This window comes from Motacilla alba, chromosome 5 (genome assembly GCF_015832195.1).
Source record: "Motacilla alba alba isolate MOTALB_02 chromosome 5, Motacilla_alba_V1.0_pri, whole genome shotgun sequence".
NCBI lineage: Eukaryota > Metazoa > Chordata > Aves > Passeriformes > Motacillidae > Motacilla > Motacilla alba.
This window is the reverse complement of record NC_052020.1, coordinates 867,569-893,119: the sequence shown is the minus strand read 5'-3', so window position 1 is coordinate 893,119 and position 25,551 is coordinate 867,569. Positions and strand designations below refer to the sequence as shown.

At 41.9% G+C, this 25,551-nt stretch overlaps 1 protein-coding gene across 4 annotated transcripts in view; it reads right to left on the bottom strand.

Moving 5' to 3' along the window:
- Positions 1-21,305, bottom strand: part of GALNT18 (polypeptide N-acetylgalactosaminyltransferase 18) — a 210,937-nt gene extending 189,632 nt beyond the window's left edge. For 2 of the 4 annotated variants that reach the window (XM_038139173.1, XM_038139176.1), the window contains exons 1-2: positions 21,204-21,304; positions 20,048-20,313 (exon numbers count right to left, since the gene is read on the bottom strand). In XM_038139173.1, the coding sequence (XP_037995101.1) occupies positions 20,048-20,282 (235 nt within the window). In that variant the 5' untranslated portion in view covers positions 20,283-20,313; positions 21,204-21,304. Of the gene's footprint in view, positions 1-20,047; positions 20,314-20,455; positions 20,728-21,203 lie in introns of those variants that run through there. The other 2 variants (XM_038139175.1, XM_038139174.1) reach the window with 2 other exon arrangements.
- Positions 21,306-25,551: the final 4,246 nt, after the last annotated feature.

The window sequence follows — 25,551 nt, the reverse complement described above, 5'->3', positions numbered from 1 at the left end:
CTGCTCTTTGTCATTCTGCAGAGGAAAGAATGTTTCAGAAGAGTTCCTGTAAAGCACTGATTTAAAATAAGCAATTTTAAATTATCATGCAAGATAGCTACCCAAGTGAAGCAAAATAGTCAAATGTTAGTGAGGCACCAAGTCACCCAAACTGCCAATCAAAATTACATCAGAATTAATTTGAAACAGTGAAGAATACCCTTTCTTTAAAAATTAAGTTCTTGGCTTTTTGTTTTTCTTTGAAAACAATAATTTTTTAATCATTTTTATGACTTTTCCTCATCTTCTATGCTTTCATGCAAAATCAAGCCACTTAGGATAGCATTCTTGCACAAGGAATTAGCAAGAGACCCAAATACATTGAATTATCACTGGAGCATTATTACAAAGAGTGGCTCTAAGACAGGTTTCAGTCTCACAGAAACTTCCAGGAAGAAATGTAAGAGGAACAGGAGACCCTCTGCAACACTGAGGCTTCCCTGTCCTCCCTCTTTCTGGACACACCACAAGATGTAGACATTGAGATAATTAATTACTCAGTTTAATTGCTGATGATCTTAATTCAGCATTTGCCGGCAACAGCAAACCCCGTGAACCTCGTGCACAAGAAACGAAGGGGAAATGTGCAGGGCATGTCATGCCCAGCACCCTGCTCTGGGCAGCTACAGACAGCGACCCTGCCACACGCACTCCAGGCACAAGTTCAGGTCACAGCCAGCCCCCCAGACTAAGCATGCTTTTAAAATAAATCCTGCCCCTCCACCACAAGTCCAAGAGAGCAGACTCTTGGCCAAGTTTGTGCATTTGGTGTGGGTTTATTTTTTCCCCTCAAGTTGTGATCAACAGAAAAACCCCAGGCAAAATTCTAGAAGTTATCACAGTAAAACTACTGAATCAGTAAATGTACTAGGAAGAAAGCAAGCTTCTAGTATATGTTATTCTCTGTTTTGTTGTACAAATACGTTTGTGTGGGGGATTTGTTTCCCCCTTCTTCCTCTCAGCTGCTCAAGTAAATAAAGATATAGAAAAGCTGCACTGAAATTCTCTCTCAAGATGGTTATTTCATAAAAATGTTTTTCAAAGTTTACCTTGGACTTTTTTTGCAAGGGAATAAATGCATTTTTCCCGAGGTGAATAACTAACATTTGCCCTCTCCATCTTAACTGGCACACAGGGATAAGCTGAACTCATCAATTTGACTGCCATAATAAATTTTGATGTTCCGCACACACATTTTCTTACTCTTATATGACTGAGCAAAAAAAAAAAAAAAATCCAAAAAACTTGTAAGAAGAAAATACTCCATGTTCGTAACAGTCTGGAATATACAGAATGAACCACTTGGGCTTTTCTGTACTCGTAAAAACTCAACAGCAACTGCTCCAGCCATAGTTTTCAAAAACTGGTCAAGGAACAGGCTACAGATTGGTCTGGAAAAACAACAGGGTCAGGGTGGAATTAATTTCTATCAAAATGCATAGTGAAGCAGATTATCCGTGTCACTCATGCTGACTGTGGCTTTGCAGACCAAGCCAGTAGGATTGCAGGAGTCATTAGGATTAAGAAAAAAGAGTAGACCACTATGCAATTCAGAAAATATAATATTTTGTCAGGAAAACCTCCAGCTCCAAAAGAAGGAAAAAAAATAATTAAGTAACTTTTAGAAGGCAATTGGGAGGTTAATTAATCTAAGGCAGCACATATTCTCAAGATCAGAAAAATCAAACATGCAAACCTTGGATGCTTCTATTCTAAAGAGTCATTATGGGAAAATCTGTGTGGAAGAGGAAATGGATGTAGAAAATGTGCATTTCCATTACTCAAACTCCTGCCTCAGTAAAGCCTCCTTATTGAAATTGCTGAGCACCTAAAACTCAGTGAAACTTAGGGGTAGGCAGCTTGCCTTGGAATCCTTTTCCTGACCCGTCCAGAAGCACCTCTGGAGCAAACCTGCAGAACAAAGAGCTGCCCCCACCTGGGTTTGTCCCTTAAGGCTGGCAATGAAGCCAGCCCAAGAATCAATAGCTCCACTAGAAGGAAAGTGTTCACGGCACTGAGGCCATTTGCACATGCCTAATGAAATTAAGATATTAACAGAGTAAATGGCAACCCAGCTCTTCTATAGGCTGTACTGCAGCTCTGAGCAAACACCAGCTTAGGCAGGCTAAGGCACAAGGGCCAGCGTTTCAGGGCTTTCAGAGGCAGGGGGAGGAAGGGAACAGGTTCTGCTTCTAAACACACATTAGAAACTGGAGATTCCTGGAGAGAGATGTATTAATAATTAAACAGAGCTTCTGGGTGGAAAAACCAATCAATAACATACATTAAGATCAGATATTCCTTAAAAAATGGCAAATGTGGGGTTTCAGAGGTTTTGTATTCACACACAAGAATTTCTATTTATATCACTCCTATCTGTCATTACCCTATTTATATCACTCCTATCTGTCATTATTCTATCAAATTAATGCTAAACTCGTGAATTTCTACACTGTAGTTCCTTACAGTGTTGTGTTTAAAGCTTGTAATAATTCACAAAATACTCCTAGTTACCTAGCAGAATTGTCTTCATTGTTCTTCCACAGAAAGATTTAAGTGATTACATTGCTTTGAGGGTTGTGGTTTGGTTTTGTTGTTTGAGGGGTTTTTGTAATCCATGTGTAAAGAACTTCATGAAAGTGAAACTTGAAAAGAAAAACAACTGGCTTCTGTCAGTGAGCTGCTAGGCAGCTCTTACTAAGGCATGAATTAAAGCAGGTTTTACTGTCAAAGTATCAGTTCACCATAATGGACAGGAATTCTTGTTCATGTATAGCACTACTGCAGTTTCTAATGGCTTTGTTGCCTCTACAGTAAATTTTCATACTTCATTTGGGGAAGTTCTCCTAACAAGGAATAAAACATATGCTACAGCACTAAATTACATTACAGAAAACCAGAGAAAATACATGCTTTACAAAGCAACCATGCTGTAGCCATCAAATAAGATTTTTTTACAAGTTTCTGTCATTGTAAAGACAGTCCATAACTCTACAAAAGCCTGCTAGCTGAAATTTTGCCAAGGTAATATAAGGTACAGAGCTGACAGCACCAACAACTGATGGACTATCAGAATCTCCCTTGCTAGGTCAAACTGCACTTTTTTTCTTTTTTTCTTCCTGAAATGAACATGGTAAACCTGCAAATGTGCCTGCTCTGCCACCTTGAAACAGCACACCATTTCAAAAAGGGGCCTGGAAACTATATCTGCACCACAAAAATCTGTTCCCAAAAAGAAACACAGTGCCTTCCTTGCACATCTCTATTCCTTCTTCACAAATGTAAGAGTATAGGCAGCATTCCCTGTGCAGTGCAAAGCAAGAAAAGGAATTGCATCCAAACTAGTGACAGAAACAAACACCACAAGGACCCCAGTCCCAATGTGTACAAAATTGTCACAAGGTCAGTTGGCATTTAACCAAAGCAGTTAGCATATAAATTGAGCCTCAACAAGAGGAGATAAATATGTCCTCTGACAAAGAAGATTCCCAACAAAAACAGCAGAAGAATTTTCATTATGGAAGAAAAAAAACCACACTTATTAAAAATGTAACAACATTTATCTTCCTGCTGCAAGCATTCTTTTAGCCATCTTCTTCATTGCAAAGGGTCCCAAACAGCGTTAAGTTTCTGTGCTTTGTTTCAGAAAAATATTCATACACAGGCTGATGGTGATATATCCCAAAAACAATTTGTCATGTAAATATAATGACTGATTGAATTTGACAAGCCTCCTTCTAGAACAGCAAACACTGAAGCTTTTGTTTAGGGATATTAATCAGCTCGGCAAGTTCAATGTGTCACCTGTGCCAGAATGGAAGAAAAATCATCCCCACCAGTAACAGAACAGCCACCAGTAACATCCCAAGGAGGCAGCACCACTCACTGAAAGAATTACTCTGGACCCCAGCTATTCCAACAGGCAGGTTTTCACCAGACACTCACCTTTCCTGTAACTGATCATCCCAGTAGCAATAATGATCCTGCCCCAATGGCTGCAGAGGTCCAAATGGAAATCTGGGAGAGCTTTCTGCAATTCCCTACAGATGGGCTCAGGGGCCTGTCTGCCCCTGAATACAGAGTGAAGACAGTGCTCACTACACTGATACTCTCACTACACTGAGAGTATCTTATGTCTCGGCAATCTGCCTTTAGTTTAAGAATAATTAGAAAACACAGATGCCAGGGAACAGTTCACCAAAATTCTTAACTGCAGCTTGGCCACCAGCAGATCTTACTGACATTCTTATCTCCTGCTTCTCAGAGGCAAAGAACTTTACTGATGATTTGTTTTCAAGTTCAGGTTCCTCCAGAAGGGCAAATGATTATGTAAAAATCAACTGGCTAACTGAAGCGGTGAAGCCAGTGCTCTGAAGGATGCAAAACCACCACCCTCTGCTGTAAAATGCTAATTTCTTTTAGGAGGATACCACACATGCTGAGCAAACAGGAAAAATCTTCAGATACTGACAGAAAATACCCTCCTCAAACATTGAAAACTTTATCTGTCCCACTGGGATGGTGTACGTTTTGACATTGCTGAGCTTGTAATAAAAAAGACCAGAACGTGTCAAAAGCTCAGCCCTTCCCACTGACTGAGGCTCCCAAGCTCTGTGCACATGCAACCTGGCACTTGTCCATCTAGTTTTCACTTATTTTTACATTCTCTTATCCTTGCAAATGGGACAATTGCCTCCTGAAATTAAGACTGGAGTGGTGAAGCCTCATCCTCATGTTTCACTGTCCCACTCCCAGAGATGCTGCATTCCAACAGCTGCTCTGTTTCCTTCTCCCAGCCCTGAAAGCCCATGTGACCCCATCAAGCTGAGCAAATGGACAGCCAGCTCAGATGATCTTCTGCACAAGATCTGGAAATAGCAAAGTACACTTTCTGTCTCATTTACTAATACTGCTGCTAATTTTGCTGTGTCCCAGTTTCTCATCCATCTGCAATCAGGATTCAGTTTCCATGATGGGAAAGGAAACACGCCGCAGCACAGACCAGGACCTGGCAGTCAGCTTAGCAGAACAAATAGACTCATTTCTGCTCAGAAATGCTTCCCAAAAGCTTAGGAAGGGCCTAGGACATGATTAAATATATCAGATCACTGAGAACAAGAGCAGATAATGCCAGTTTTCCTTTGGACTTGGTTCTGGGGTTAATCAAGCACTTTTGAAAATTTTGCAATGTTCAGGAAATTACTGGGAACGAGTGAGTGTTCTTTCCCATGCACATTGTCTGACAGTGAATATTAATAAATGCAGCTTTTCAGCTGGCACAAGAGAGTACCTACAGTGTCTCCCTCTATTAGCTGGAGGAGACTTATCTGGATATAGTTATTTCCAAGATTTTTAACCTCTGATTATTTGACTGCTAGGTTCCAAAGCTACTAGAAAGGTAGACAGATTGCTTTCTTAATAATTCAGATTCAGAAATACAAACCTGAAAGCTTATGAGATAACCCAGCAGGTATCTTGATTCCTCCTTTTAATGCCAACATTACTGGTAATAATTTTAAGCAATTACATAATAACTAAAATGTATTGTGTGAATTCCTCAGAATTTCTATTAGCTGGTGTTTTACCTGCAGTTCCCTGTGGGAAAATTCTGAGGTATGCCTCAAGCAATTTAATTTTTTTTTCTTGGAAAGGTAATACACACTAAAGGAGATTGAGCACTGGAGGCCTCAAATTAACTCACAGAAAAAAAAATCTAAGAGACCTATAGAAATGGGACTTGAAAGTTTTTCAAAAACATTTTACTGAAATTCTGCTCCTCTGATAGCTGTGTGTTTTGTCATCATTTCTAATTTTAAGGTTTTTACTCACACTAATGATTTGACTGCACTTTTTGTGTCAGGTAAGAGGCAGTGCCCAAACCATGTCACAGCAATCACGAGCCAATTTAAAATGTATATATCAACAAACAAAGTCATTCAAGAAGCTGCCCACACTGAACAACTGGAAATAACTTGCATTCAGACCCTGGAGCCCTTCTTACAATTCTACGTGGGGATCCAAGGCTGAGGCAGTCAAAGAATGGCATTCTTGAGAAAATAGAAAGCAAGCATGCTGGCCAACTGGCTGCTTCCACATTTCTGGAAAACAAGTTGTAACAAGAACAGGAGGAGACTAACCTTACCTTCTGTGGCTTTTTAGTAAAGTGGATCACATTGCTAGAGAAAAATGAATTTTCATTCCCCCTTATGCTATTTTGCACTCTAAGTACTCACTGAAATTTGGCTTCTTACAGAGTTTAGCAAAGACCTTTTCAGCAGTCACTTGGTTTTCAAAAATCTCTTTCCAAGAGACAGGCAGCATGGGAGTCCCTGCACATTTGTAGCAGACATCCCATGGCAAAACTCATCTTTTCCTCACCATTTTTATCTATAAGTTCCCAAAGTCCACCAACTGAAAACTCCTATCTCGTTACAACACTGGGGCACAAGTTATAAATAATCAGGGTAACGATGGGAGAGGCAGGAAATGAGTCCTAGAAAACACAAGATATTAACTAGATAACAGGGAGAAAAAAGGAGAGGGGAAAAAGTCATCATGCTCTGCACGGGGCCTCAGGCACATTCTGCCACAAGACACTGCTGCAGCGGTTTAAAAGCTATTTAAATTTGCAACCAAACCAAATTTAAACTATTTAAATCTGCAACCAAATTCTAACTGCTTGCCTGCAACCTCCTCGTATCTCCAGTCAATCCATTTTAGTTCACATTCTGGGTTTGGAGCTGCAAAGGCAAGCTAAAACAAAAACATTGCTAGACATGAGAGAACTTGAAAGCATGTCCTGCTCAGAGCTGGGAAAAGGAATGTGGCTAAAACACCATGCTCAGGTCTCAAGTATCAATAGCAAGAGTTACCTGTAGGAAAATTATGTTTGTCCACTTAAGGGGGATGCAAGACTTCCCTTTAAAATACTGGAACTGAAAGATGGGAAATGTAAACGTGCCAATTCCCTCAGGCTGGGCTTTCTACTCCCACTGTTATCACTGCTGTCTTAGGTGACTCCATGAAATTGCATTTTTATTTTCATTTTTTTAATCTAAAAGACAGAGCTCACCATTCCAATTAATGAAATAAACAGGACTTCTTGAGTTTATTTTAATAGCAGTGAAAAGGGTATCTTGTTTTGAATTGGCCCTTCTAGGTAAATTGCTTGGATAAATCCTTCTTGCTGGATGATAGTAGAATGAGCATGGGGAATTTTGACAGTTACAGGTGTCAAGAAGTTGGGAGAAAATAACATCTGTTCTCATCAAAGAGCAGAAAAGCAAATTCAGAGTCACTCTTAATAAATGTGTAGCATAAACACTGAACAGAGAGCAAAACAGATACATTAAAAATATTTTTTTAAGTAAAAATACGCTTTTTTCTTAGCTGAATGTAGCAAAGCAAAATGGCTACATCCTACGCTGTTGTTTTATCATTTTTGTCCTGTCATCCCTCTCACAGTCACAAGTTGCCATTGTGGCTAAACCCCTCCCACTCTCTGCATCACATTCACAGTAAAAACAGCCAGACAGTGCCATGGCACTCACTGCCACACAGGAACAGCCTGGCTGCCAGCTCAGCACAAGCCTTAAAAACACACAGGCAGCAGAGAGCACACTGGTTAACATTTGCCACTGCCTGGAACTTCACACAGTATTTATGTCACTCCTATAATAATCACATTATCTTTTATGCTAGTGAATACTTCGATTCTTCTTTCCCTTGCCCATCTTCATGCTTCAGACCCAGGGCTTACATGGAGATAAGGAAAAAAGCAACTCCACAGACGTGAGGTGAGGAAGAGCCTCCACACATGAACCATGGGGTAATCCAGGGCAGGATTCTGGGGCAGCAGAGTGCACAGAGAGCGAGTCCCTGCTTTTCATACTGCTCTGACAGATCATTCTGCTCCCTCCCCAGCCCCACAGTGCCTCAGATCCACGAACTACTGCAGCATGGCCACGACAGCAATTTATGGGAGTCCAACAGAGATAAGATTTTAGAGCAAGGACTTTGTGTTGTATTTGCAGGGAGCCCCGTGGCAGGGAGGAATGATGAATCTGACTCCATGCTCTCAGAAGGCTGATTTATTATTTTATGATACTATGTTATATTAAATAATGCTATACTAAACTATACTAAAGAGTACAGAAAGGATACTTACAGAAGGCTAAAAAGCTAATAATGAAAACTCGTGACTCTCTCCAGAGCCCCGACACAGCTTGGCACTGATTGGCCAAAGAGTGAAAACAACTCACACCAGAACCCAATGAAACAATCACCTGTGGGTAAACAATCTCCAAACACATTCCACATGAGCACAACACAGGAGAAGCAAATGAGATAAGAATTGTTTTCTTTTTTCTCTGCGGCTCCTCAGCTTCCCAGAAGAAAATCCTGGGTGAAGGGGTTTTTTCAGAGAATGTGAATGTCACAATTTTGAGTGCAATCACTCTGTCTGAGAACTCAGTCCAGGGGCTCTCTGTTACATTCTTTCTGTGGGAAGAATGCAGCCTAAAAAATAATTTAATATCTATCAATATCTTAATGTTTTAAAGGTAAGGAAAAAATCTTAGAACAGTCACTCCCAGGACTTCCTTGTTCTCATTTTCAAATAAAAACCTTGTATCTTTTTTTCAGTAAAAGAAAGAGTGTAAAGGCACAGTGCCTTCAGAGGTGACTTTACTACTTAAAATTGGTCTTAACTGGACAGTCAGAAATTATAATCCAATTGCTGGAGAAGCAAGTGCCCAGAATTATCTTCCACTGAATCTGTGCTGGCACAAAGAGCACACTGAATAATTCCTTCTCTCTGTTCTTTCTTTCCCTAAACAGATCAAGAATTTTTTCAAGAAAGTTACATGGCATTCTTACCTGGCAAAAGCCAGGCTAAATGCACAAGGTTTTTGCCTTAACCTGCCAAGAAACATTCCCTGTGGGTGACCCAACACTTCAAACACTCTGAGAGTTCTTGTTCCTGTAAGCATTCTGTTCTGAACTTCAGGATAGCCACTCAGCCCAAAAGCTGCTCACACAAGGATCTTTGTAAAAAACAGGAATCAGAAAATCACTGGTGAGTAGAACTCAGCATAATCCAAAAAAAAAAATCACTTTCCATGACTGCCCCAGTTTTGTATTTACCACCTCACTATTTTAGCAACGCTTGGGGCTTGGGGATTACTCTGTAACCTACACTTAACCGCTGGAGTTAGTGACTGCAGGTAGGGTGTGCATTTCCCTGCTGACAGGCACACACAGGGTGCTTTGGGCTGAGTGGCTGCTTATCCTTCAGTCCCGAGAAAAGGGATACAGACCGTGAACACACAGCCACGTGGGACAGTGCTTGTAATTACACTTCTGCACCACATCTCCTCGTACCTCTCTGCTTTTCTGCCAGACAACACCTCTCTCCCCACAGTGTGAAGACAATACCGGTATTTCACCAGGTATCGCAACCTTTTGCCAGACTCTAACAGAAGCTTTTGTTTTCCTCTTCATCTCAGAACACAAATAGAAACAGTCTTTGAAATATATTTAGACTAAACTTTTTTTTTAAATGTTAATTTTCAGGAATGTTGCCAGTTCACTTTTAGCAGACGGTTTGCCATTTAATGTCTCTAGGCAGGCAGAAAAGCTTTAATCAATAGAATCAAAAGAAATGTTGAGAAATTACAAGCAATTTTACAAAATCAAAGGCATTTCTTACATATTGTCAAGCAGACAAAAATATATTGACAAGTTGTTACTGCAAGGAGCTGAGGAATGTTTCCCACATTACAACACTAAATTTTGTTTTACGTGTTTTCAAATCTCCAGGTTTCCTCATAACAAGGAATTTTACCCTGTCATAATTTTTGAAATTCTCCAAGAGCAGCTTAATTAAGAAAAAATGGATCCAGGGCTGACCAATTAAAAACCTACCCTAAAGAGCTGGCAGTGCCCACAAAGCTTTACCTCAGCTTACTTCTTTGAACAAGAAATCAGTGGTGTGGTTCCCCATTCCCTCTGAGGGCCAGTATTCCACCTGCACCTGCAGTCATCCAGGAAAAGAGGCAAAATGGGCAGGGATCAGCCTAGCCACCAGCTATGCCTCAGTTACTGCAGAGAGCACTGACAGCTGTCTGAAAAGCCGATTCCAACACTCTTCAGGCAATGCTTCCATCCTCTGCACTGCCAGGCTGCAGGAGCCTGCTGCTGCTGCTGCCACACTGAGATTTTGCAAACACACTCCCACGTGCTCTAAGCAAGCTCTTGCTTTGGTGCTGGCATTACCACTCACAAACTCTTTCATGTAAGCCCCTGTCAGGCAATGGTGAAGCTCGTTCCCACCTTCCAGACGAGACATATGGACCCTTAGCTCAACCATATTTTCAGAGAGAGATATCATATAGAAAATATTTTAGATATTTAATATTTCCATATTCATTTGCATGCAAAATTTTGTCTCAGTATTTAAATGAGAGTAATAGAATCAGCACTGTGAAGGTGCTTTAAACAAATTTCGTGTCTTTTTATGTAAGAAAGACATAAGCTGTGCTGAAAACCCATGTGTGTTAGAATTGCACTTATAGGAAGTTCAACAATGAACCAATGAGATTTAAATATTTCTATACCAAAAGCATTCCTGTTACAATGAGAGCAAGTGGGAATGATATGTACCCAAACGTAAGTCTTCTCTTGTCATTTTGTTACAGCTTTTCCTGGTTTTGCTGCTTTCATGCCTAAATTCACCGGTGATATTGGTTGGCATTGTGTTTAAGTTTACACACCCCTGTGGAACTTGTGTTTGGGTTTTTCTATTGCTGGTTCGTTTGGTTTATGTCTAACAGCTTTACATTCATTTTAAACTTGTACAGCTTTACCGCCACGTGAAAACATTAGCTAAACATTAGCTGAAATACCTCGTTCTGTTACATCTAAGTTTAATGGTGTCATAATCCTTTATGGCTGACATCAGGTTGTAAAGTCAGAGTTCTAACTCTGAAAAAGCAGGATCAAAACAACAACACACAATTATAATATTTAAGACCAATAGCATCACAATTTTGGTTCCAGGCCAAGTATTTTGCTTACGATAGTCTGGCTGTATGCAGGAAAAAAAAAAAATCTTACTTCATTAAAGGTGCTCCACATGTATAAGATCCATATAATCTAAAGCAAATAGATTAAAGTCTTCAATTTTTGAAGATTTGGGGCTAATTAACAAGAAAATATTTTTAGCAGTCCACTAGATGTGAAATCTGTTTTCAGAGTGGCAGGAAAGTGGCAGAAGAGAATCAAAAACAGTGCATCGCTTCTTTCCACTCCACGGAAACCCACTAGCACTAGTTTCACCAGTTTCAGTAAAACCAGTGGAGAATCCAGAGTTTCTACTCAATAACTGCAATTTCATATCAACTAAGAAAGGATACAACATTCAAGTATCCTTGTGCAGCCTGTAGCTTTTGCTGTACTTTTCTCCTCCTTGACCCTCCTTGTCCTTCAAACTGTTAAATGTGAACACGTCTTCTAATCAGAAATTCCACAGAAATTACAGCATACTACTCCCACACCCTTCACTTGAGCAACTCAAAATATTCCTGTTAGCACAAGTAGGAGAGGGAAATATGGCCATAATATGATTATTCCATATACAGCTGGTAAAATTACAAATACCTCAGAGAAAGACAAATACACAGAACAAAGTTATTTTAAAAATGATTCTGTGCTCGGTTCTGCAAGCCCTTTTTATTCTGTGCACAGAGAAATCCCAGAAGATGTTTTCTCCAGCCATCATTTCAATGCAATGATAATCCTGTAATGGATAAGTACAGACTCACTGAGTCTGCAGTGCTTGAAAAGTTTATCTGACAAGTTCTACTTTTACCTCCAGCATGCCAAATCTTCTTCCAAAGCCTCTGGCAAGTCATGACTTGATGCAAAAAGAAAAGCTTCAAAGCAATTTGAATCCACCATGAAAGCGGGGACAGGTAATTCTCTGCATTAGTTGGATGATTCATGAAAGAGATCTTTAGCTAGATTCAGATTACATATGAGCAAGTAACAGTCTAAAAATCTGTATTATCTCCCTAAAATGAAGGCTGGAATGATCATTTATCTGTGAAGGAAAAAACCCACAGAAATACTATCATTTTCTTATACTCTTCAGAAAGCTGCTTATAGAAATCCTATTTTCTCAGAGATCACCTGTGACAGCTCTAATAAAAGGAAAATTCAAACATTCACATTTAAAATATGGGGCTTGATTTAGGAGATAGGAAATGTCAAAACCAAAACCGCAACAGGATTTCCACACTCCTACTGACATTACTAACACAAGGTCACTGAGCTGCTGAATTTTCAGCATACAAGCAGAGATTTAGGCAGTTGTGTGGTATTTAAGGAGGGCTAATTAAAACCTGCATGTTGGGAGAGCTATCTAAGCTCATACTTCAGGGTTCATGTCAGCCCCAAATCTGTGGCTCTGGACAACAGGTGTGGCTACTGCAGCACACCTCAGCACCTGGCTACTGCAGGGCTCAACACTCTTCCTGGGGGGAGAAGGGACCTGGTGTCTGATTCTTCTGAGCAGCTCCAGCAGTCAAATCTGCCACCAGCAGTCTGTAAAAGTGGGGCCACAGCAGCTCTCTGCCCTGCTCCTGCAGACCTTATCCAGAGGGATGAAGGCTCCGAGTCAGGGCTTCCACTGCACATTCATATGGCACAGATCACAGGACAGCTGGGATTCCTGCCAGCTGCCACAGCCTTGTTGTCATAGAAATAATACATTTTTTTAAATCTCATGTCTTTAAAACACAACTGAAGCAGCCAATATAGCAAGAATCCCTCACAGACTTGAGAAGACACATTGGCATTTTAAAGACAGAACACTTCAAGGCAGCAGCTTGGACCTTCCACCTTCATATCCTAAATCAGAAATCAGAATGTTCTCATTTGTTAATTTTCAAAGCCAAGCAAAGGAGACGCTGGAGAACTGTAATAACAACCAGGGTTTCAGCTCCTAAACATCTCTGCCTTTCCCTCAGAAAACTGAGGATATCATGTTAAAAACAGAACCTGAAGTAGAAAACACCAGCTGAGCAGAGAAAAACTGTGTAGAAAACAGAAACAAAATGTTGTTTCACAGAGAATTCATCTGCAGTGCTCAACTGTAGAATAGATTTAGGTATACATAACAGCACCATGAAGTCAAAGCATTAAGCCTCATGTACCTGAGAATTTCAGTGTCCATGCAGAGTATCGGTCCACACTAATCCAACAGCTTGTTAGTGAGCTGTTTATCAGGCTCCTCAAAGGAAGGAGCCCAGAAGTTTCTGAAGAGGCTCTAGAGCTAGCACTGCAAGGCCAAGGGCAGCACAGAAAGATACCTCTGGAGATAGTTAAATGGAAAATCATATAGCAGATGAATAAAAAGGGATTTGCCTCAGAGGAATTAAGTTAGTTTTTACAACATGAAGTTAGTTGTCACTTTTGCATTAGTCAGAAATTAAACTTCATTAATTTTGTTAACTATGGACCAGTAGATCCCCTCACTGCTCTGGACTCAGGGACAATCCCAAGACACCACAGAGCCCAGTCTCCAATCTCCAGGCCAAGTGTGGCTGACAACATAATCTTATGGCTGCATGAAATAAGGACAGCCATTAACCACAGCCATTAACCAGCTAGAGAGGATTCATGTCCCATTGTGTCCCTTTCCACATTCCATCATGTATTAATAGCTGAGAATCAAGTTCCTGGGCTGTTCCAAAGACAAACAAGGACCCTCCATCACCCTCAGGAGGCAGCTAAGCCATCTTCAAACTGCCACCGCTGTCTCAAGATTTGAGCCCAATATTTGCTCCTTTAAATCACCATAGATTTTCTTTACACATCATGTCTAACATTCAAATAGACAGCATCAGCTTATTCCACCACTCCCCACACTTAGGTAGACTTTCACAGTGTAACCTTGATGACAAGACCTTTCTGTTGAAGGCAGAATTAAAGGAAACTGCTTCTGTGTCTTGTCACAGGCGAGAGAGCAATGTTAGGTGGAGACAAGCAAAAACTGCCTCATGCGATGCCAGACAGAGAGAGTCCAGCACCAAGCTGATCTCACACATTACACACAATTCCCAGCAGCTGTGTAGGTCTTGCTTTATGTTTCTTTTCAGATGTATTTACCTCTATTCTGGTCACACAGATAAAAATCACTCGTTAGTACTGAAGTGGGCATAACAAGCTGGCAGGAAAGACCTCAGCTGGAACCCCTGCACAGCTGCAGGCTGCTTGTGCCAACCTGAGCAACAGAGCCCAGAGTGACACCAGAGTGGCACAAATGAAGCACTGAGTGCAGAACCTGGAGCAGAACAGCTCTCTCCATCCCTGCTCAGCCCATACATCCTCTGCTCAAACGCAGCCCTAAAAACCCCCCTCCCTCCACAAAGGCTGTGACATTATGCAGAGATAACAAATGTCAACAAAAATTATCTTTTTCAGAGAAAAAGGCAAACTTTTCTAGCTCAGCAATGAGGGAATTTGTGGAGGGCATGGAAGTCACAGCCCCGCTCCTGACTGATTTTTTTAACCTTCTGTTGAAGACTTCTTTCATGTGTACTACAGAAATTGTTAGGACTGAAGGAAAAGGAATCCAGGTCAATTCCCTTCCCAACTACAAAGCTATCATTCACTCTCACTCCATGGCCAAATAAAACTTTCCTGGTTTCTGTCAAAAGAAACGATCTCAAATCTGCCATGCCATTCCCATTGTACAAACCTGAAGAAACAGAGCAATCTAGATGACAATCAGGAAAATGGAAAATAAATTTTAAAAAGAAACCTCATTCTGAAGAAAAAAGAATCATTCAATTTCCAGCAATGAAATCCAGTTACCTTAGTAAGGCCAAACTAGCACTCCTCAGTGACATAACTCCAGTGACATAAATCCTCAGTGGAAGAACTGGCAAGAATATCATTAGAAGGGAGCTGAAGATATTCAAAGCACAAAAAAGTTCATTTTAATAACAGTAACAATACACGATCAAGGTGTAGTCAACAGAATCAACAACATTAAGCCTTCAGTAGATTGTCCTTGAAATACCTACACCTCCAGTGTTGCTTGAAAATTTACAGCAAATTAAGTCTTCCAGTTGAAATAACTGTATTAAGGTTTCTTTAGTGTGCTCATCCCTAAGCATGGAAGAACATGAAAGTTAAATCCCAATTAATCTGCACTGACATGCAGCCATCTAGAATGACTTGAGAAGTCACAGTCTAAAGAGGAAAAATAATGGGATTAATCCTGTCTCTCTTACATATGCAAGTAGTTGCTTCCACTGCAATTAACTGCATTGGGACAGCAGATCTGTGCGCTTGTTAGAGACAGGGAATACAGAGCCCTCTGCAGTGGAGCAAGAGCTGAGTGCTCCCAGGGCTGCTGCCTGGTGCTCATTTGTTTCTCAGTAGAATAAACATGCTGCAACGAGTGATAAACATGCCTAATTGCTTTTGAGCTTGAGGGAAATAAGCTGAGGGGATTTAGCCATTAATTATTCCCAAAAGGGCAGTACCTCAGGAGTAAGAGACATGGTGGAGTGGCCATTTGAATCCTGGTGAGCTGACTTTATGGAACCCAGCTAGAGTTAGTTAGCCAAGCTGCAAAAGACAGAAGACATCCTTCTTTGTGTTTGAGATCAAGAAATAAAGGGTAGATAAGAAACACAACATTTACTTACTCATATCTTTCCCAGGCTAAAATTAAGAATGTGGGTTGACCTAGTTCCCAAGCTCAAAATATGCAGTTTCTGAGAGCAAATCATTTCATCCTAACACCTGACACAGGGACTGAGTGAATCCCACACTGGAGACCTCTCCCTCGCCCAGCTGACCACAGACAGTGATCAGATATCCAATTGTGGGATAGCTAATTTTAGCTCATGTAAATCCACACAGCAAATCATTCTAAGCAGCAGAATGAAACACAATGTAAACAGCTCTTCTCTCACAAATTTTCCCAAGTCCACACAGTGCCTGATATTCCACTGGTAAGAACAGATACAACAGCTTGCAAGGATGGAAGACCAAAGTCCTACTAGGACACAGACATCTTAGTAACCATCCATCAACCTTAACTAAAAATTCAGCTAGTCCAGAAATGAACTGTGTGTTACAACTTCAATTTAGATCTAGCTTCTGTCTTAACTGTTTAGTAAATCTGTTTAGGTCCAAGGGACTGGGAGGAAGAATTGGTGAGGGCAAGGAAGCAAGTTCATGTCATAGACTTCATAGTCTGTAATCTTTTAAGATAATTCCGTAATAAAAACATCATCTGATTAAAACTAAGAAGGCTGAAAAATACTAAAATGACATTGAGTAATAAGACAGGATGATGTGCAGTGGTGTTCTGAGTGATACAGGTTTAATCATAGCTTAGTTTTTCAAGGAAAATTAAACTATGAACTATGATGGCCTAAAGTGAGGCTGTAGAAAACAACACATTTCTCCCTTTTGGCTGGTGTTTTTCACTTTGTCACTGATACAAACTCAGTATCAGATTAAGAGCAGCCTGCTCACTCCCCTGATCTTCCAACTGCACATATGATTTAGGGCGAGTTTTTGGTGTCAGAGCCAATGCATGATGCATTATTAAGATGAAGGATATGTTGTGATCTGTCTGAAGCACTCTCGTATTGATTTTAATAACCTGAGAGCGTCTGGGGTTTCTTCAGCCACTTTGGTGTTTGTGAACTCAACAGAACACAGTTTTTCTACCCCATTTAACACTTGTTAACCTCAGCCCTCTAAAGTATCATTTCTGGGAATAAAGCTTAGTGCTACTGCAGAGTCCATGTGCCACACACCTCTGTCAGGCAGGAAAAGGGCTGCATTTTGCATCAAGCTACCCATCTGGTCCTTTACTCAGTTTCTTTCATACTCATAAACACATACACACAATTAATCTCCACAAAGACACCATCCTGTCGGCAACCTCCAAAGGAGGTGGGAACTAAAAGTTTCTCTCAGCGGGCTGCCTGCTAGCATGGAGCATATGCCTCCTACTGAAGAGCTGGGCTGGGGGAGAGAATCTCCTTGGTACTGGCTGCGGAGCATTCAGATGTGATTAACACCACAATCCCACAACACCCTGCCACAGAAAATCCTGCAGGCTGCCATCACTGCAAAAAGATAAAGTCACTTGACCAAAACCATCTTGTGAGCTGTGTCTGGCCACAAGCCAGGAACTCAGGATTCCCAGGTCTCAGGCAGCTCAAGTTTCAGCATCAAGCTTTAGCTCCACAAGCTTCTTCTTTCTGTGGCCTGGGATTTCCCTGTCCATATCATTCTTTCCAAACACAAGGCAAACCAGCTCTGATTCCCTCTGAACCTCTGTTATCTGGAAATCTCTTTTCAGTCTGATACTTTTCTTGCCATGAAAATGCCTTTTTAAAATACATACTTTTAAAAGGGTTTTATATGAAGGCATCTCTTATTTCTTCTCATTTCCAGGACACTTGATTAAATATTACAAGCTTGCAATTTATGTACTAAAGGAATTCCCAGCTGGCATCTAATTAAACAATCAGAAAGCAAATTAAAATGAAATATTAGTGTAACCCCATGCGTAAAATGCAGCAGCTATAGCTCTCTGGCACTTGCAGGGTATCCTGTGGAAGGTAATTCTATTACCTGTGCTAACTTCATGCCAGTTCAGCATTGCAGAACATCTGAGCTATTCAGACCTCTGTCCGACACAAAAAAGAAGTGGTCCAAGGAAAAGTTTAATAGCAAACTACAGAAAACCCTTATAACTATGTCTAGAACCATTACAGCAGCTGATTTACTCAATTTCTGGCAACAACTCTCAATTATGTAATTTCTTAAAGCTGGCCTTCAAATCAAACCCAGTCAAGCTTGGGATATTTCTTTCAATAACTTCAGTGAGTTTTGCACCGTGACCAGAATTTACAGTATTTCACAGTTCTAAACAAAATCTGAATAAAGTAAGACCCTATTCTGCAGTATCTGCCACAGGAGTTCCTGTGAGAACCCGTTATAATTATTTGGCAAATAAAAGTACAGAAAATCCACTTTGAGCTAAGGATCTGTGATTTTTATTTTATTCATTTATTTATCTTAAAGACTAAGTAGTTTCAATAAGACATGAGAAGCTTGCAAAACTTTTATTTTAATGCCCTAATACTTTAGTACTTATCACCAAACCGTTCACTTAGTTAATTTTGGAAGACCCTCTTCAAATTTAAAAGAAGCATTATTTGAGGGAAAAAAAAAAAAAACATCTGGTTTGGCTTATGGATAGTCATCAAAAAAAAAAAAAAGCTTATGCTTTAATCCATGCTATATCCTCCCCTGATTTAAGGGAACCTATTCTCTACTTCTCTAAGAACTAGTGACCAAAGGCACCAATGTGGTTAGTTTCCCTGAAAACAGTTAGTTTCCTTGCAAATAAACAAGGCTATTTGAGTTTCACAACAAGAAACCTTAAGCAGTTATGCTCCAGCCTCATAAGGGAAGTCAATTAACTTTGTGTATCTCGCTCTTAGCCAGAGCCTTTTGGAAAATCCCTGCCTTCATATATGCTTCCACAGTGCACTCCACTGGCACACAGACAAGAATACATTTGCTTTTAAAAATCCATTTCAGGAATCAAGAAAAACTTAAGGATTGTATGATAGATCTTAAAACTTGAAGAAGCTGCTATAACCCATTCTCCAGAGAAGAAAGAGGGGAAAATTATTAAAAGCAGCATTTTAGTCCTTTGAGCAAGATGACAAGACTATTTGAGAAATGAGTGCATGTACAAAATGAATGATGATACGCCATATTTAGAAAGATATTAACACAAGTCAAAGCAAAGTAGCTGGGCTGTAATAGCACCACAAAGTTACATGTATTGACAAGCAGGGAAGCCCAGCACATACGGGGCTACCCACCCTGCTCGCTCCATTTGCTTCATATTCCCAGAAGACCAGTTGGTCAAAGCTGCTTGGAAGTGAGCAAGGTTTTTTGCACTGGTGATAGGTATCCTTCATCACATGGTCTACTCTTCTTCTTCAGGTTTAGGAGAGACTAGAACTGGGGTTTGAGTATTTGGTGGAGGTTATGCAAAAGTAGAGAAAGATGGTTCCTCCTCAAGATTTTGTACAAGTTCTCACCTACCCCCAAGCCTCCTCACCATCCAATTCACCTGGCAGGCTGAGAGAGTGGCAGTATGATGCCATGCAGATGGTGAAAGTATAAAGGAAGACACTAAAGATCCCCCAGTAAAGCATAAGCCATGTAAAATCCCAAACTCACAGGAAATAATCATATTCTTTCCCAGTGCCTCCCCACTTCAACCCTTCTCCCAGGGTACCCATTAAAGGGCAATCAAATTAAAAGGCATTACATAAAGAGAGATCGCCCCAGTTATAATCCCAAGAGGCTCCCGGCACTATAGCGGCACTAAGGGAAAACCTCCATCATCCCAAGGAACACAGAGACTCAGCACGGATTAGCAGAGTCGGGCTTAAAGGAGGAGGACAACAAGAATTCCACTAGCATCAAACCATTTTGAAAAATAACACATAGAAATTAAAAAAAAATAAAAAAAAAAAAAAGAAAAAGAAAAAAAAAAACACATAAACAGCGAGATGGGAAGCGGGTCTTGGCTCCGAGCCCCCCCCGCGCACCCCTCCTCGGGGAAGGCAAGGCAGGGCGCTGAGGCTCGCTCCAGCCCCAGGCCGAGCCCCGCGGGTGGGGGCGGCTCCCGCACGGCCCCCGGCCCCGCCGCTGCCCGGCCGGGCTCGGGGAGGGCTCCTCCGGCCGCCCCGCACGCCCCGCGCAGCCCCGGCTCTTCCGGGCTGGCCACGGCTCCGCCGATCGCGACAGACGCGACAGACACGACAGACACGACAGACGCACACACAGCACACCCGCGGCGGGAGGGGATGGAGCTGCCCACGGCGAGCGGCGGGCGGAGAGGGGAGAGGAGGAGGAGGGCGAGCAAGCGGGGGTGAGGTGGTACCTTGGATGTGCTGCTTGATGACATTTTCCAAATGGTCCAGCCTTTCTATAATCCTTAAAGTGTCCCCTTTGTCTTCCTCTAACTTTTTTTCTGAGATCGGCTCCTGCACTTTCACGTAAACACTGGCAATGTAGTTGGTGACCCAGCCCACGTACAGCAGGCAGACGATGTTAGTCATTCCACTCAAAATCACGCAAGTGGACACTAAAGTTTTGGTTTTCCTGGTGCACACCATCCTGAGATCCCTCCATATAGCTCCAGAAATCCTGTGATCCAGAAAACAAAAATAAGCCGCGATGAATATAAATCCTTTTCCCCCTTTCCCCGAAGCGGAGACCACTCGAAAGTCAGTAAATTTCCATGCAAAAAGTTCTCTAATCCACAGAACAAAAAATAATTGTCGCCTACCTAGAAGGAGAAGTGGGGGCGGGGAGGGCTGAGAATTAGAATCCTGGCTTTGAGTACATGAAAATCGCCGAAAGTTTGCGATGGCAGCGCCTTCGGCAGACAGCGAGGCGTGCCCGCCGCCCGGCTGCCCGCTGCGCTCAGGCAGCGCCCCCGGCCCCGGGCATCACGGACGCGGGCAGCCCAGCGCCCGAGCGTGGCAAACTTTGTTCCCCGCGCCGCCGCTTGCCATCGCCACCGGCCGCGGCGGAGCCCCAGCGCCGGGAGAGCCTGCCGGGGAGCGGGGCTCGCCCGGGACAGACTGACAGCGCCCGGCTCCAATGGCAGCGGCGCTGCGCGGGGCTGCGGGGCGGGGATGCGGCGGGACCCACCTGCTCCTCGCTCCGCACCGAGAGCCCGGCGCCTCCCTGCCTGCCTGCCCGCCTGCCTGCCTCCCTGCCTGCCTGACTCCCTGCCTGCCTGCCCGCCTGCCTGCCTGACTCCCTGCCTGCCTGCCCGCCTGCCTGCCTCCCTGCCTGCTTCCCTGTCTGCTTGCCCTCCTCCCTGCCTGCCTCCCTGCCTGCCTGCCCGCCTGCCTCTCCGCCTCCCTGCGAAGGATCCCCAGCCTGGAGAAGCAGAGGCGGCAGCCGCCGGTGCCGTTCGCTGTGCGGCCGGGCTCAGAGAGCCGCGGTGCCGCCGCTCGCACCCAAAGGCGTCCATTTCCCGGAGGGTGAAACCGGAGACGTGCCCTGGGCTCCCAGCGACCACCCACCACTGCGATGCGTTCGGCTTTGAGCCTCTCGGCGTGCCCGCTCCCCGCCGAGGCTGGGCCGGGAATACCGAGTGGTTGCTCGCATCCGCACCGGCGAGCCCCGTGTCCATCCGTTCATCGCCTCCCCCGCCTCCGTCGGGATACGCTCCATCCGAGAACATCCAGAATTAGCTTCAGTATCAGGGGCAGGATCAGTAACTCACTATTTAGTTCAACATACCCTGCTGCTTTCCTCTCTTCACCTCCCATTTTACATTATTTTTGAAAACACATTCAAAAGGCAAATTCCTCTCAATATGAAATCTCACGGATTTGAGAGAAGGCACATGATTAATCTTTTCCATTCCTATTAAATAGGGACTTTTGTACTATATGAGATCATTTTCTTTTGATAGTTTCAAGACAGAAATGTAACCAGCATATCCAGTATTAGAAACAATGAGGCACGTGTTAATTAACATTCTAAAATTATTTAAAATACTTACCCAATGAAAGCAGGAATATCAAATGTTGTGGATTGACTGCACTCTGTAGTCACGCTCCAGAACTGATCCTGCCACCGGGGTTTGCCAGTGTGCAGAAAGCCCAGCAAGGTGCCAGGACTTACTGCTCTGAAGCATAAACATGTGAGTGTCCAAACCCTTCAACAGCTCCAACGTACATTGCAACATCTTAAGAGAAGTAAAAGGTGATTTGTCTTAGGTCTTCAGGTTGTTATTTTTAAATAATTTGCAAGCAGGACACAGTATTCAAGAGAGAAGGCGGGCAACTGTCCTGCCAAAAGGCAGAATGACTTTTTCTTTTCCATCAGTTGGTACTCCATAGAAACAGTAAAAATGACGAGTACTCAGACACATACAAACCAGCACCAAGAGAAGCTGCAGCCAACTCTGCCAACAAAGCTGAAAAAACAAACTGCCCCCTCAGTCTTCTGAGCCTCTCTGAAAACTGAAATTTTGGCCAGTTTAAAAATACTTCCCCTGTGGTAACACTAGAAAAGATGAGCCCAAGAGAACTCCCTTGGAAATTAGAATATATAACACAAGGTGTTTGAATGAGAAAACAATATTTACATTTTAAGAAAAAATATTTTCAATAATTAAGGGAAGTTTGCTGGACAAAGCAGTCAATGAAGAAGTTCAAGCTTTGTAAAAGACAAAACACTGGCAGAATATATCAGAACAGTTCCACCCTGTAAGTCAGTTAATCCACTTGGTCTGCAATAAAGGTTTGTCTACACCATCATTTATTTTCCTATTTCCTATCTTTGTGTAACACTTCAGTGTTACAGCTTTGCTCCTGGTAGCAACTGAGTGCTATGGCTGAGGCCTTTAATAATAGTGTTACCTAGACTTCCTTTAATCTTTGTAAACCCTGCCTGCAGTCACAAACTACAAATTCTTCAGCAATTTAGGCAGAATCCAGGACTTAGCCTGGGACTTCTCAATTCAAAGCACAACTGATCTGAAATCAGTCCAGGTAAGGGATGAGTAACAAGCATTAGTAAGTGATAATTGCCATGGAAATGTATAAAAAAACTAAGCACTAACTGCTTTTACAAACAAACATGAACAGTACTTGTTACTGATGACTGTAAGCACATCCATAAGTGATACAAGCATTTGGAAAAAGATGGATAATGTGTCTCACAGCCTTAATAGGTTGCTTATTACAGTTGATAATTGATTAACCTACAGTAACTATTAATAGTTCATCAGCCTTTTGTTCCCATCAGCTCTCTGATCATGTTTAAAATATATTTTCATTTATAACTACATTCTCCTACTGCCAAAGCTGCACTCTAGTCTCCTAACTTGAGCCTTGATTTTACTGAAGCTACTCTTAAAATTGACTTCATAGCAAAACCTCCAGATGCTTTGATACACAAAAAAAAAAAAAAAGTGCTTGCTTTCATGCCTCTGGTAATAATATTCTAGACAGGTCTCTTTAAAAGTCTTCTTTTATGGGTTTATACAAAGTTGGAGGTATCTAAGTGTATGCCATTTAGAAATTGGTTGGTTTTGTAATTTTGATTTATTGTTTAGTATTACAGTCCAGATGAGACCCCTTCGTGTGACATATTACATAAATACATAAGCAGTCACTTTAATAATTTAATGGGAACAAAAACAGGAAAAGGAACAATAGAAGAATAGAAATGCTGCCAGCCTCACGTTATAATCAGGGAGAAAATTAGGTGGTAAAACCTTGAAATGTTTCTTTTTTGAACATTTAAATTGTAGGGGAACACAAGGTCTATGAAATATTTTCACTTCAATGAAAGTGGTGTTTTCTGCTTCAGGTATTTAAGCTTGAGGCAGTACAATCTACTGTGCAGGTTATTAAAATATGTGTCTTGATTTTATCCTTGTCCTGATACCACTGTGCTGTGTCATGCTATGCAAATTATTTCACATAATTATTTCACATTTCTTAAAACAGGTATGTATTACAGGTTTGAATGTGGATTTCCCCCAACTACACTGCTATAATAGAGCACCATTTCAAACGGTGCTGAGGAAATATTAACCTCACAATCTAGTAAATAATGCAAGATAAGTGGCAGCTGTAAAGTGACCTATAAGTAATTCAGTTAGTATTTCTTACTTATCATTACAGTTCATGGGAGTGAAATGTTTAAGAACTGTATTTTTATTGCAGCATTTTGATGCAGGCAAAACATTTTTACGTGTAAGATGGTGCTGGAAACATCAGAACCAAAAATGCTTACCCCATTTTATAAGAACAAGTTTCTTACACCTTGTTAGAAATCAGTGGAAAAGCTTAACTTTTAAACTTTATTTTTATCACATTCTATTCAGATTCTTAGCTGAAATCCTATTAGTTTGTGGAGATATAATCTTCATTGTTATCTAGTCTGAGGAGATTTTCTTCTATTATTTCTTCCCTCTCACCCATGATTATCACAGCTTTTGCTTGGAAAGGTGATAAAAAATTCCAAAGACACTCACTAAGCAACACAGCATTTTACATTGTTGAGAGAGATGACTAAATAAATTTAGGAAAGTCTGAATTACTCTGGGAAGGTAATTTTTTTGGAAGCTCTGATGTCTGAGCCTGCACACACAAATCAAGACCTGTACATCTCAAGCAGAGATTACCCCTTCTGCACATGAGATCTTCCCAACAATTCAAAATACAAAACTGGGGTTTTAGCTCTTCAAAAGATGCAGCTTTCTGTATTTTGAAGATAAAGGTCAGGTGTTCAGTTCCCAAGGAAGTGATCTGATGATCTTTGGAATCTATTGTCCCTAGTCATCACTAACACTAATTTTAAACTGATCTTAAACTTCTATTAAACCATAAAAATACATATGCAGGAATTGCAAAGATGCCTTTGCATTTTCTGGAGCTGGGTTTTGGAGTAAGGGATTTGGTAAGTGGATGTTGTAAGATAATGAATAGGAACTGAATGCAAAACAAAAAGAAAGGAAGAAAACTTGGAAAAAAAAGCTGAATGAATGAAAAGTAGGATGGAGAAAGACAAGAGAAAAACAAAAACTACTTTTCCTTGCTATGCTGGGACACATTCTCATCTCATTATTCCTCTGGCATTTTTTCTTTGTCTCTCTCTTGCCTTCTTCAGGTCCATATCTACTCTGTCCCTTTACTATTATTTCCTGTCATCTTTTCCATTCCTCATTTAAAAATCACCTCATTTAAGTTTACACTAGTTCTGTTGCACATCGCCCTTCATAACATTTTTAGCAATCACCAGTTCATGTAGCTCACACAGGACTGCTCATTTTTCACTGCTTTGCAGAGACTGCTCAGCAAAGCACCAACTACAGCAAAACGCAGCTCCACATAACTAACATCCATGAGTCACAGAAGCACTGAGGTTGGAAAAGACCTCCAAGATCGTCCATTCCAGCCTTTGAATGGCACCATGTCAACTTGGCCATAGCACCAAGTGCCACGTCCAGCTCTTTCTTGGACACCTGCAGGGAAAAGGATTCCACCACCTCCCTGGGCAGCCCCTTCCAATGCTGGACAACCCTTTCTGTGAAGCAATTCCTGCTGGTGTCCAACCTGGACCTCCCCTGGTGCAGCTGGAGGCCGTGTCCTCTCATCCTGTCACCGGCTGCCTGGCAGGAGAGGCCGATCCCCACCGGGCTGCACCCTCCTGTCAGGCAGCTCTAGAGAGTGATAAAGCCACCCCTGAGCCTCCTTTTCTGCAGGCGGAACGCCCCCAGCTCCCTCACCTGCTTCTCACAGGGCTTTTACCCTCCAGACCCTCCCAGCTCCACTGCCCTTCTCTGGATCCATTCCAGCCCCTCAATGTCCTTCTGGAACTGAGGGACCCAGAACTGGACGCAGCACTCGA